We start from the raw sequence: 13467 nt of genomic DNA, 5'->3' as shown, positions 1-13467 counted from the left end.
AAAAGCTCTCCCCGACCTTCCTGAAAGGGAAAACAGCTTTTCCTTCCTTTCCTTCCTGCCCAGAAAACAATGCAGGAGCTGCTGAGCCTCCTCTAGAGACCCTCTTGGAGGCCACGGTCACAGAGCCCCACCTCAGCGGAGGGGAAGAGACACCTCATTAAAGAAGCACCTTTATATCTCCTCCAGAAACACCAAATCAGATAAATCTCTACAAACCAGATTTCCAAGGCTGTTGTTCCCATCAGCTAAGCGAGCACACACACAAAAAACCCCCCAAAAAACCCAAAGAACCTCCCAAAAACCCCCCAAACAAACAAAAAACAAACAAACAAACAAAACCCCCAAACCAAACTCATGGATTTGCTTTAAAATAATAATAATAATAAAAAAATTTCCCTGCAGCTCTGTAACCCAAAGGAACAGCTTTGCTTCCAGTGACAGAAAGGCACAAAAAAGCAGACAATTAGTGAATAAGGGGAAATATTTAAAGCATTTTCTGTTGCAAAAGTTTTCCCAGTTCTTGGAACACGGAGATGGATTTTGTGGAGTGGGAGGAGTGGGTGGTGAGGTACATTTTAACCAGATAAAGATCCTCATTAAAAACAATAATAATAAATAATAATAATAAAGACCCATTTAACTGCTTCCAGGCTGCTTGAGAGTTTAGAGCATTAGATCATGCTGGAGAGATCTCCCCCCGCCAAAACGAAGCCAGCTCCACAGACCTCCCCCTGGAGCTGATGCCGAAGGCTAAAATTAACTCTGCAAAGCTGATTTCTAAAAAAGCTCCGTGTTTGTGCAAGTGCAGCCTGGCAGGAGGGAGAGAGCTGCAGCTTCTGCATTCTGCAATTCCCGGGGCTGCCAAAGCCACCCAGGAGCCGGGGCCCGGACCAGCCCCTCCGGAGTGGCTCCAGAATGAGCTGGGAAACACCAGTTCTGCAAAGCCCCAGCTCCTCCAGGTCACTCTTGCTAAGAACCAGAGTTTGAGATGGCTTAAAAAAATTGCTGGTGAGGGCATGAGCAAAAATCCAGATTTTCCTCCTACCCCTGGCGGGGATTTTTTAAGCAAACTCAAACTCTCGTTTGCAATAACTCCCCATCACCAGCTGATGCTTTTATCAACACACTCAGGGCTTTTCCCCCCACTCTTCCCGAGGTCCTTGTGCCCCCAAAGAGCTTTTCTCCCATTTCTGGGCAGTCTGAGCACGTCCCAGGGCTCTGCCCGTCACGCCCTCCCAGCAAAGAGCCGTTCTCATGCAATTCCAAGTCACCATCATGCAACTATTTATCCATAAACCCCGATCTGGGGAAGTGCTGCCCATTCCATGCATCCATAGGCAAATGGATACTTTGCCATTCAAATCCCAACAGACTGTTGATGATTTTTTTGGTTTTTGTGGAAGGAAGCATTTCCATGCTCCCTTGCCCATGCCAAGCGGAAGAAGGGAAGTGTCCATGGGCAATGTGCAGTCAGAGCTGACAGATCGTGGCCTTCAAGGGAGCAGAGATGAAGAGCAGAGCAGCCAGAGAGGTGGTGGAGAGGATGGTTTGGGCCCAGCACCCTGGACAAAAGCCCTACAGAAGCATGGTGGGGAGTGAGGTGAAGTGACGGGAGAGGCTGAGCAGGTTCAGCTCTCCAAGGGAAACCTCGGAACGAAGTCAAAGCAAGAGGGGAAGAGAAAGGAAATGAATCAGAAACAGCTCCAGGATGGGAGGGAGAGGAAGAACCGTCGCTGGGATGTGCAGCATGAAAGCCTGGCCTCAAACCCGGTATCACTTCCCGTTCTCCCCCAGTCCCAGTGATCACCAGCACGTTGTCACCCAGAAATCCCCCGCCAGCCTTCCCAGCAAAGCCACCGGCTCCAGGCACTGCCCACCCCGAGTCACCTGCTCCGGCCACTTCCCTTGCCCTCCTCTGTCACCTCTGGGCCAGCACCCGTGCCACAGAGCACGCAGCACCCAGTGCCGCTCCCCACACCCACAGCGTGCCCCTGCCTGGGTGACACCGGGTCCTTCCTGCCTACTGAGCCCTCCCAGCTGTGCCACCTTCTGGTGACAGACAACGGGCATTTTAGAGCATCCTGAGCTGGAAGGGACCCACAAGGATCACCCAGGCCAGCTCCTGCATGGGACAACCCCCAAAATCCCCCCACGTGGCCAAGGGCGTTGTCCAAAGGCTCCCTGAACTCACAGATCTCTGTCAAGCTGTAACTGAGAAACTGAGCCCCACACCTTTACCCCAACACTTGCTGCCACCAAAGATTTGTCCAACCCATGGTGCCAGACCCTACAGGAAGTTAAAGGCACCTCTGGCACATTTGGGAAGTCCCAATCCCCATTTCTCTTGGAATAGACTTTTTTTTTTGGCCTGTGGTTTGCAGGCTCCTCCTGGGCTCACTCACACCCTCCCTGAGGCCATGGCAGAGAAGACCTGGTGGCATTGATGGCTCGATGTCCTGGGATGGAGGCCTTTAGGGAAAAGGTCCCTTGATGTGACACAGAGAATGTGGAAGCCACATGCAACTGCAGAGGATGAGAATGGGCAGATCTGGAGAGCACCAGCAGGAAAAGCCACCCAGAGCCTGGATCCAGGGGCTCGGCCAGGAGCCTGGAGCTCCTGCTCGCGTTCTGGGGTGGCTTTGTTAGGAAAGCCCTTCCAGGGAAGCTGCATTTCAGGATTTTTCCCTTGGAGAGAAGCACAAGGAGGACGGCAGCGAAGTTCTGCTGCAGCGGAGCTGCTCCTCTTCCGGAAACACCAACCAATTTCCAACTCCCTCATCCCCCTCCCTCCAACTCCTGGGCTCTTGCAGCCCCTGGGAAGGCCTTCCCTTGCCCTTTGCCAGTGCCCCCCAGCAGGCTGGCAGAGCCACCGCACTGCGCAGAGGAGCTGGGAGCTGGCTGTGGCTTACCTTTGGTTTTAAAAGCAAAGTTACAGTACTTGCAGACGTACGGCCTGACGTCTGTGTGCGTGCGAATGTGTTTCTTCAGCATGCTGGGTTTCTTGCAGCGAATTCCACACTCCTCACAAACATACTTCCCTCTTCCACGGCCTCGCACATACACATACTCTTCGTTTGATTTGTACCTATGAGCAACAGGTGGCGTGATAAAGGGGAAAAATAAAAAAGAAAAATAGAAAAAAAAAAAGGAAAAAAAAAAAAAAAGAAGATTCCCACCTCAACAGAAGAAGTCACAACTTTGCTGGGTTAGTTCAGCGCGTTATTGACACCACAGGTCTTGGTTGCTGTTTGGTAGCTCTGGGTAATTAGGATAAATGCAAATTATCATCCAAAGCTTGTTCCCAGATGCCTCCAGACACCTGATTCCTCTGCTGGAACATGTCCTCATGTCCTGCATGTGCTGCTCTGTGCACACCAAGAGGCTGAGCTAAGTCACAGGGGCACCTCACTGTCCTGATGTCCCCGTCCTCAAACACACACTGAGGCACTCAGGCCAGCCTGGACAGAGTTCATCCCAGTCCAGCCCAGCTGCCTCTCTCTCCCTGCCTTTTAAAACATGCCCAGCACCGTGCAGGGTGCTGGGCAAACACATCCCAGCCAAACCTCCTGAGACACCACCTCCCACCCGCTGGGGCTGCAGCAAGAGCCAGCTGAGAAGTCACTGATGCCACATCTCCCTCTGTGACCCCCGCACAGCCTGAATGACACACCCAGAATGGACACAAAGAGAAGAAAACACCCTTTTTTAAAATAAATAAATCATGCTACCACTAAATGTAAACACCGCAGAGTCCAGGCTGTTTTATCCTTGGCGCAGGATCACGATTTAGTTCTACCCAAGAGAATGAGGTTGGTCATCCTTCCTTCCCATTATATATTTGATTTTCTGTCCAGGCATTAGCGCACGGGGAAGGCTGCAGGATGGGGGGTTGAAAAACCCTTGTAAGACTGAGACAAATCTCCCGGCCTCCTGCTGCTCAGCAAATGAAGTCTGCAATTTCCTGTGCTCACAGCACAAGAGGAATAAGGTAACACGAAATTGCTCCCCTCAGATCTTAAAGAGGCCAAATTTTTGAAGCATGGCATTTCTTGCAAGTCATTTTTCTACCCAGGAGGAATTAAGTCTGGTCTTCAGAAATCTCCAAACATCCACCCTGGAAAAATCAGGCTGTCTAAAGGCTCTTAATAGGGGATCCAAAGGCATCCAACACCATCCGTCAGGTTTTAGTATCTTCCCAACGAAGCCCATTCCAAACCAGAAGGGTGAGAAAACAGCAGCCAGACTGAGGAGAAGCTCAAACAGAAACAGCTGCACTGGAATAGGTTGAGCACTCCAGCAAGTGAATATACAATAAATGCTAAACTCTGTGTATTTATAGAGAAGAAAAACCATTTAAAGTCATTTAAAACTGAGTTAAAAAAATACACAAAGATCCCTGATCCAGCCCAGAATGGATAGGATGGGAATGGCATGGCCTGCACAGGGTGCAGCCGTGGAAACTCATCCCAGCCACCTGTGAGGGTGCAGTTAGAAGTGGGAGAGTCCCACCGCAGGCACCCCTGGGTCTCCCACACACTTTGTTCCATTCCCTCAGGAGGAGTCCGGGCAATTCCAGCTCCAGGGGGGTGTCTGGGGGAGCTGCAGCTGAAATTCAGGATGATCCTCCTGGGTGCAGGAGGTGAGCTGGGACTAAACCCTTCTGTGCTGCCAGTCCTGGCTGAGCCCCACAGAGACGTGGGAGAGGCTCAGAGGGGGATGAGCTGCTCGCGAGTTCAGGGCATGAGCTCACGGATTCAGGCTTGGACACGGATTAGAGAAGAGAGGAAATCTGGGTGTTTAGACGGCCCCAGTCTGCAGCAGGAGCACAAACCAGACTAAACCAGATCTTGGTGCCCAACGTGCGGAGGAACAGTTTGTGTTTCTGTCCTTGGGTGCCATCAGGAGTTCTCTAGATCCTCGCCAGGCTCACCTGGCGGCCCAAGTACTTTATTTTATCTGCTGTGACTGAAGTGGCAGCAACGCCACCCCCTTGTGGCCATTCCCAGCCACCAAAAAAAACCCCAAAACCCCTAAAAAAGCCAACATCAAAACCCATCGTCACAAGGTTCTCATTATCTGGGCAGAGGAGGCTGAGCTGGTGTCTGAAGAGCTCACAGTGTGCCCCAGTGTCCATCCCAGTACGCCCAGTTACCTCCATTTAACCACACAGATCCCACGTAACTAATTCTTAGGGATGGCATTCAGCCAGGGACTTAAAGCATCAGAAGAAGCAAAAGGAATCGGGAATCCTGATTTTTTTTCTGTTCAGATTTGTACTGGAGGCTTCCCTCTCTGCCTCCTCCCTGCCTGTCCCTGTGCTGGGAATGACCTGGCCATTTAAAACCTGGAATTGCTCCTTTATCAGCCTTGTACTTGCACTGCCCCTGATGACACCCTCCCGTGGAAATGTCTTTGTGTCCCTCCCTCCCTCGGCCTCATTAAAGCCATCGGGGCTGCGTTACAAGGGACAAGTGATTTAATCTGGAATCAGGCACTGCACTTCATCTGACACTCTGGGAGGCTCCAGCACAGATATTCCCCCACAGCTCCCCGAGACCACGTGGAAAACAGGCAGGGAGAAGGGAGAAAGGTGAAAAGCAAGTTAATCTTAAGGAATCCCAAACCAAAGAGGAAGAAAGCAGGAGGTGACAGTGCCAGAACCCAGAGAATGCTGCTGCCTATGCCATCTGCCTGCTCCGAGGGCTGCGATAGATTTATGGACATAATTCCTTCAATGTGATCCCGGTTTCCCTGCTCCTGTGCCCATCTGATTTGCATCAGAGAGACAAATCAGCCACAGCTCGCTCTGTGTGAAGCTTCACCCCGGGCAAAGGATCTTCCCTGCTCCGCAGGGTTTGCTGCTGGCACATCCCGTGGACAGCCACAGCTGGGGTTTGTGTCAGCACATCTGGGCTTCTCTTCCCGAGCACTGTGGAATTCACAATCCCGGCATTAGCAGCTCCCCTCGCTCCCCTCCAAAGCGGGCATGGCTGGGAACACGGGGGGGTTAATGGTCACTACGAGCCCAAAAACTGATTTGGGAATTGTCCTTTCAAACAGACACACACACAGAGAAAAACTCAGCTATTTGATGCATTTTTGAAAGGTTCTTTTGTGTTGCTGGCAAATTTTGGGCCACCACCACAAAGCCTTCTTGGATCTGGAGGAATGGGCACAGCCTCTGCAGTGCTGGTGTCACCCTTGGCAGTACCAGAGACCCAACAGCCCCAGAATGGGCCGTGGCTGTCAGGAGGCACAGGAAACCCAACAATGGGAAAACACAAGCCTGGCAAAAGCTTTGTCTCAGCTCCTTCCCTTCAGCCGAAACCCAAACCCACGAAGCATTTATTCTTTCACAGCCTTCAGGAGCTTTAGTTCTCAGTATCGGCTATTACAAATTCCTGACCAGCCTTTTTAGCCACAAACACTTCTTTTTTTCCCCTCAGTGCTGTGAGCCACATCCAAAATCTCCATGTGGCTGGAAACCACAGGATAAAACCCTGGACAGCCAGGGGGGAAGGAAGTTTGGTGGTTGGCAGGCGGCAAGGGAGAGCAGGTTTCCGGGGGACTCATTGCTCACGGCTGGGCTGAATCACCCCTTCCCTCCTGCTTCCTTCTCAAATCTTTTTTTAAATTCCACCAGGATTTTACCTCGCCTTGCAAAGGCTTTGCTGATGTGGCCTTGCTGGTCACAGCCTGGGCACAGTGGTTACATTTTTAAAATTGAGGTGAGCAGCCTTAATTCTGTAAATTCCCACAGTTTGAAGCTCGCTGCTGTCTCAAAGAACACCCCTGGAGGCTCTCACAGCAACTGAAGAAGTATTTCCTCGACTGGTTTTGACATTTGATAAAGTCCCTTGTTTGCTTTTTGGGTTTTGGGTGCACAGGAACGGGAACGGGATATCTGATCCCTGTCCTGAGCTGCTGGGTTTGGTTCCCTGTCAAGTGAACTGAGTCAAGCTCTGCAGTTGTGGCCTTTGGTGTCAGGTTTTGGGTTTGTTGATGGCCCATTCCATCTGTCACCAGGCTGCCCACTCATCTGGCTTGGCTAAGTCCTCGGGAAGTTCCTGACAGGCTGCTCTGGGATTAACTGATCTCATTTATGCTTTGTGTCTGCTGCAAAATCTGCCAGGTCACGGATAAATGTGTAACCACCACAGTGCCACTAATTACCGACCATTAATTGCCTTCCTCACAGCTCCCTACACAATGATCACTCTGAACCCGAGCGTGCAGCAGAATTGCTCAGCCTTTCCCATGGAATCCCTGGGGAAACACCAGCTGGGATGACCACACACAGGTGTGTCCTCAGGGCCATACAGTCACCGTGAGATGTCCCCTCGCTCGTGCAAAGCTCCAGCAGGGCAAACAGAGGGATTCCTTCACAAACCCCACACCAGACAATGTCATTTCCAGGTTCCTAAAAGCATCCCAAATCACTCCAGCATCCCAATTTCCCAGACAGAGATATTGCAGCGAGACAAACCAGGCGCTTCCAGAGAAGCACAACAAAGCTGGGTACGGATCCGGGAGGAGCTGGCACGGAAATCTCCTTTTTCCTGGCTGGAATAATGGATCCGTACAGACAGAACGCACCAGTCGCCAGGGAAACTGCACAGAGGGTGGGAGCTGGGTGAGGGACACGCTCACAGGGTGAGGGTGCGACTGTCACCATCAGGGGCACATTCAAGGTGTGAAGGTGTCACTGTCACCACCAGGGACACGCCCGCAGTGTGAGGGTGTCACTGTCACCATCAGGGACACACCCACAGTGTGAAGGCGTCACTGTCACCATCAGGGACACGCCCACGGTGTGAGGGTGTCACTGTCACCATCAGGGGCACATTCAAGGTGTGAAGGTGTCACTGTCACCATCAGGGACATGCCCCGCAGTGTGAGGGTGTCACTGTCACTGTCAGGGACACACCCATGGTGTGAAGGTGTCACTGTCACCATCAGGGGCACATCCACAGTGTGAGGGTGTCACTGTCACCATCAGGGACACACTCAAGGTATGAAGGTGTCACTGTCACCATCAGGGACATGCCCACGGTGTGAGGGTGTCACTGTCACCATCAGGGACACATCCACAGTGTGAGGGTGTCACTGTCACCACCAAAGACACACCCACGGTGTGAGGGTGTCACTGTCACCATCAGGGACATGCCCACGGTGTGAGGGTGTCACTGTAACCATCAGGGACACACCCATGGTGTGAGTGTGTCACTGTCACCATCCCCGTGCCCCCAGTCAGGTGTCAGCAGCTCAGGTAGGGTGTGGCACTGGCAGGGTGGCACTGCCCCAGGTGACAAACGGAGCCAGCCTCAGGGCAGGGCCTGTCCCCTGCCCCAGGCACAGCGCAGAGCACCGGGGTGTGGCTTGCAGTGGGATTTCATTTAGATAACAGGTTAGGATCTATCCCGAGGTAAGGACGGGCTGGGGGAATCACAGAAAAGTTGAGGCGTGAAATCTTCCCCTCATTGAACTCCAGCTTTTCCCCAGCAAAGAGAGCACCTGCCCAGGCCCTGAGTGGCCCCAAAACGCTTTGGGAAAGGGAGCCAGAGGCTCTCCCAAAGTCCAGACACACACCCACAACCTCTCCCTCACCCACCTGGCCTGGGAAGACCTTTCTCAGTCCATGTTTGGGCCTGGCTGTCCCACACGTGCCGTGTGGTGGCACTGAGGATGATCTGTCCATGACCTACTCCAGCACCAAGGTGAGGCCTGGAGTCCCCTGGATCCTCCTCTGACCCTTCTTGTGGGTCACATTTGGGAACCTCCGGTCCACTGTGACCTCCCAGTGAGCCAGGATTGCTGGGAAATGGTGGGAACTGGCTCGGTGAACGTTTCTGCCAATTCCATCCAGCCCCAGAGCTCCGTGTGTGTCTGAGTGGGGTCACAGACACCATTTCCCTTTGGATTATGGGGCTTCCTTCTGCTCCCAGTTCTTCTCTTCCAGTTCGGGGGGCTGGGGACCCACAGAAAACTGATCTGACTGTTAAAGAGTGAGGCAAAGCAGCCCCTCAGGATTGCCCTCCTGGAGGATGTCCAGCTTTCCTGGACTCCTGGGATTGCCCTCCTGAGGGATGTCCAGCCTTCCTGGACTCCTGGGATTTCCCCCCTGAAGGATGTCCAGCCTTCCTGGACTCCTGGGATTTCCCCCTTGAAGGATGTCCAGCCTTCCTGGACTCCTGTGCCTTTCAGGATGGCTTCCCAAGGGATTCTGACAACCTCAAATCTGCCCTCAGGGAGCCCAAAGTGGCAGCTCTGCCGTTCCCTCTCCATCTCACACAGCGCAGAGCACCACAGAATACACCTCAATCCAGCAAGAACCCCCAAAGGCACAAATAAATGGAATTAATGCATCCTGCTCACTTCTCTCTGCGGGAATTCAAGCACAGACAGGAGGAGGAGGAAGGATTTTATGGCACTGAAAAGAAAACCCCAGAAATGATCACCCAGGCCTGAGTGAGCCTTTCTGCTTTTTATCTTGTCCCTGGTGGGTCCCCACAGCTCAGATCCTACCCAAGGCAATTTTTCACATTTCTCCGAGTGGGAAACAATGAAGTGGGAATGTCCCCACAGTGCCCTCCTGGTGACCACAGCTCTGCCAGCCCGGCCTCGGTGCCACTGGGGCTGAGTGGGACACGCCAGCCCCTCAGAACCACGGCCAGGGCACTGCCCAGCAGCAGATCAGTGATGGTCCAGCTTCCCTACAAAACATGGACACTGACAGAGTCCACATTTCGCTGGAAAACCCCACAGGAATTGCTGCCTGTAGCAGTGTCCCGGGAGCAGCCAGGCCACCGGGACAGGGGCAGGTCAGTGCCACCAAATCCAAGGAAATCTCTCCTGATGTGACCCCATGACTGCATCCAGGGTCGGTTTGGGGTCTTTTTTTTTGCACTTCAAAATCCAAATGGTGCCAGCAAACCAGAAAAACGGGGAGGGAAACGAGATCTGTGTGAGGGGGGTGGATGCAAAGGTGAATTTGGGAGGAACGAACATGAAAAGTGAATGGTTACACTGAAGGACAGCCAGGAAAAGGTCCAGGGACACGTGATTATCTGGAAAAACGCACGGGATGGTCAGGATGGGGGGACATTTTTATGGACAGTTATCCTGAGAGCGGCAGAGCGAAGGCAGGGAGTGGAAGATTTCAGCTAAACATGAACCAAAGATGGAAAATGTCTTCAAGGAGCACCAATGGAAGGATTTGATGCCCGTTCAGCCTTTAAAGCACCTGCTGGGCCTCTGCTCCCTGCTGTAAACCCACGGGAGGGGCTCACAAAGCTCTGACACCTCTGTCACACCCAAAGCTGCCTCCAGAGGTGGCGAAATCAGCGTGGAAAACATCCACCAACAACCCAAATCCACCCAAGGAGCTTTCACCGGGCTAAAAACACAAAAAGAGAACGACTTTTAATGGCATTTCTCCATCAGCAAAAGCAAATCGCTTTGCCATTTGGGTTTGGAGGAGCGCTGTGGGCTGCAGGGATGGGAGGAGCTGGGAGCGCAGGAGCTGCTCCAGGGCAGCTGTGCCTGATCCCTCATCCTGTGCCTGATCCCTCATCCTGTGCATGATTCCTCATCCTGTGCCTGATCCCTCATCCAACGCCTGATCCCTGCTCCTGTGCCTGATCCCTGCTCCTGTGCCTGATCCCTCACCCTGTGCATGATCCCTCATCCATCGCCTGATCCCTGCTCCTGTGCCTGATCCCTCATCCTGTGCATGATCCCTCATCCAACGCCTGATCCCTGCTCCTGTGCCTGATCCCTGCTCCTGTGCCTGATCCCTCACCCTGTGCCTGATCCCTGACCCTGTGCCTGACCCTGTGCCTGATCCCTGCTCCTGTGCCTGATCCCTGACCCTGTGCCTGATCCCTGCTCCTGTGCCTGATCCCTGACCCTGATCCCTGACCCTGTGCCTGATCCCTGACCCTGATCCCTGACCCTGTGCCTGATCCCTGCTCCTGTGCCTGATCCCTGACCCTGTGCCTGATCCCTGACCCTGTGCCTGATCCCTGACCCTGATCCCTGACCCTGTGCCTGATCCCTGCTCCTGTGCCTGATCCCTGCTCCTGTGCCTGATCCCTGACCCTGTGCCTGATCCCTGCTCCTGTGCCTGATCCCTGACCCTGATCCCTGACCCTGTGCCTGATCCCTGACCCTGATCCCTGACCCTGTGCCTGATCCCTGCTCCTGTGCCTGATCCCTGACCCTGTGCCTGATCCCTGCTCCTGTGCCTGATCCCTGACCCTGATCCCTGACCCTGTGCCTGATCCCTGCTCCTGTGCCTGATCCCTGACCCTGTGCCTGATCCCTGACCCTGTGCCTGATCCCTGACCCTGTGCCTGATCTCTCATCCTGTGCCTGATCCCTGACCCTGTGCCTGATCCCTGACCCTGTGCCTGATCCCTGACCCTGTGCCTGATCTCTCATCCTGTGCCTGATCCCTGACCCTGTGCCTGATCCCTGACCCTGTGCCTGATCCCTGACCCTGTGCCTGATCTCTCATCCTGTGCCTGATCTCTCATCCTGTGCCTGATCCCTGCTCCTGTGCCTGATCCCTGACCCTGATCCCTGACCCTGTGCCTGATCCCTGCTCCTGTGCCTGATCCCTGACCCTGTGCCTGATCCCTGCTCCTGTGCCTGATCCCTGCTCCCGGAGCTGCCCCTGCAGGAGTGTTCAGGACAGAGCCTGGCCCTTCCTGAGTGCACTGAACCCCGCACAGAGCCAGCACCGGGGCTGGCTGTGGATGCAAAGCTGCGAAAGCAGAGCGGCTTCACCTTCCTCCCCTCAGTGTCACGCCTGAGTGAGGGCCCAGTTCCATCTGGGCTTGTGGCACCAGGCCTCCGCTGGCCTACCAGAGGTGGAATTGCAGCTCTGCTCGTTCGGGCTGCTCCACAGCTCCATCCTCTGCACACTGCAATCACTGAATTGTCACCACAAACCACCACGAAAGCACAAAAGCCCAACGCAAGCAGCCCCACACTGCTCCAGACAGGCTGCAAACCCGGCGCTGGCGGCTCAAATGCAATTAGGGAGGGGAGCAGAGTGAAAACATGGAAGTGCAGGGCAAGGTGAGAGGATTTCAGTGGAATGGGAGTGCACTGTCCCTGCCTGGTGCTCGGCTTCAGCCACCAGAGTGTGAAAAATGCAGGGTTGCACTGATTGTGTGCACGCACTAATTAGTCCCTGCTGGGCTTCCCTCCCATTAAACCCAATTATGAGTGCAGGCAGGAAATGCAGGAACTCCCCAGCCTCTGTTCAGGATGGGGATGAGTGTCCCTGTCCCCAGATGATGCCACACAACAACCAGAGAGCTCCGGGAGAGCCCCGAAACCCAAACTGACCCCAAACTCCTCACCCAGCTCCTGCAGAGCCCTGAAACCCAAACTGAATCCACTCACCCAGCTCCTGCAGAGCCCTGAAACCCAAACTGACCCCAAACTCCTCACCCAGCTCCTGCAGAGCCCTGAAACCCAAACTGACCCCAAACTCCTCATCCGGCTCCTGCAGAACCCTGAAACCCAAACTGAATCCACTCACCCAGCTCCTGCAGAGCCCTGAAACCCAAACTGACCCCAAACTCCTCACCCAGCTCCTGCAGAGCCCTGAAACCCAAACTGACCCCAAACTCCTCACCCAGCTCCTGCAGAGCCCTGAAACCCAAACTGACCCCAAACTCCTCACCCAGCTCCTGCAGAGCCCTGAAACCCAAACTGACCCCAAACTCCTCATCCGGCTCCTGCAGAACCCTGAAACCCAAACTGAATCCACTCACCCAGCTCCTGCAGAACCCTGAAACCCAAACTGAACCCAAACTCCTCATCCACCACCACAGGGGCATAAAAAGGGGAGAAGAAAGGCAGCAAAGAGCTGCTGCAGGGTTTGCAATGCCAGGGGTGTGCTGGCAGCTGCCCCCCCCTCTACAGGCACATTTTGGATGGGTTTTTGGATGTTTTGAGGATAAATTAAAGCTGCATCACTGCTAATGCAAGGCTGGGGGGTATTTTTGCCCGCCCAGCACCACTCAGACAGGTTGGACCACAATAAAAAGTCCACATGGGTGAGCACTCACACTCAGCCCTGGGCAGTGCTCCAGCAGCTCCCTTGGAAGATCAAACAGAAATAGAATAAAACACCCTATAAAAAAAAGGAAAAAAACCAACCAGCGACTCATCCAGCTGATTCATAAAATATTCATAGGGAAAGTCTGGCACGGAAATCCCCACAGATGACCTGTCCACTCCCTGAGCCTCCCCAGCACGGGTTGACCAATTTCCGGAGGAGTGACATTAATGACCGGGGCTGGCTCCGGGTGACTCCGGGCTGACACGGACACTCCTGGCTCTCCAACAGCTCCTTTGCAGCCCTTTCTCCCGGTGCTCTGGCTGGTTCCACTGCTGGTTTGTTTAATTCCAGGCTGCTCTTGTCCCTCTGTCCTGCGCCCTGGTGAGGAG

General features: G+C 53.8%; 1 protein-coding gene across 2 annotated transcripts in view; it reads right to left on the bottom strand.

Moving 5' to 3' along the window:
- Positions 1–13467, bottom strand: part of HIVEP3 (HIVEP zinc finger 3) — a 71309-nt gene that overhangs the window by 16563 nt on the left and 41279 nt on the right. For both annotated transcript variants that reach the window (XM_039564696.1, XM_039564697.1), the window contains exon 4: positions 2910–3085. In XM_039564696.1, coding sequence (XP_039420630.1) covers positions 2910–3085 — 176 coding nt within the window. The remainder of the gene's footprint in view (positions 1–2909; positions 3086–13467) is intronic.

The sequence above is a fragment of the Corvus cornix genome, chromosome 23 (genome assembly GCF_000738735.6).
Source record: "Corvus cornix cornix isolate S_Up_H32 chromosome 23, ASM73873v5, whole genome shotgun sequence".
Classification (NCBI taxonomy): Eukaryota; Metazoa; Chordata; class Aves; order Passeriformes; family Corvidae; genus Corvus; species Corvus cornix.
The sequence above is the reverse complement of the archived record's forward strand: the minus strand, read 5'-3'. Positions and strand labels throughout refer to the sequence as shown.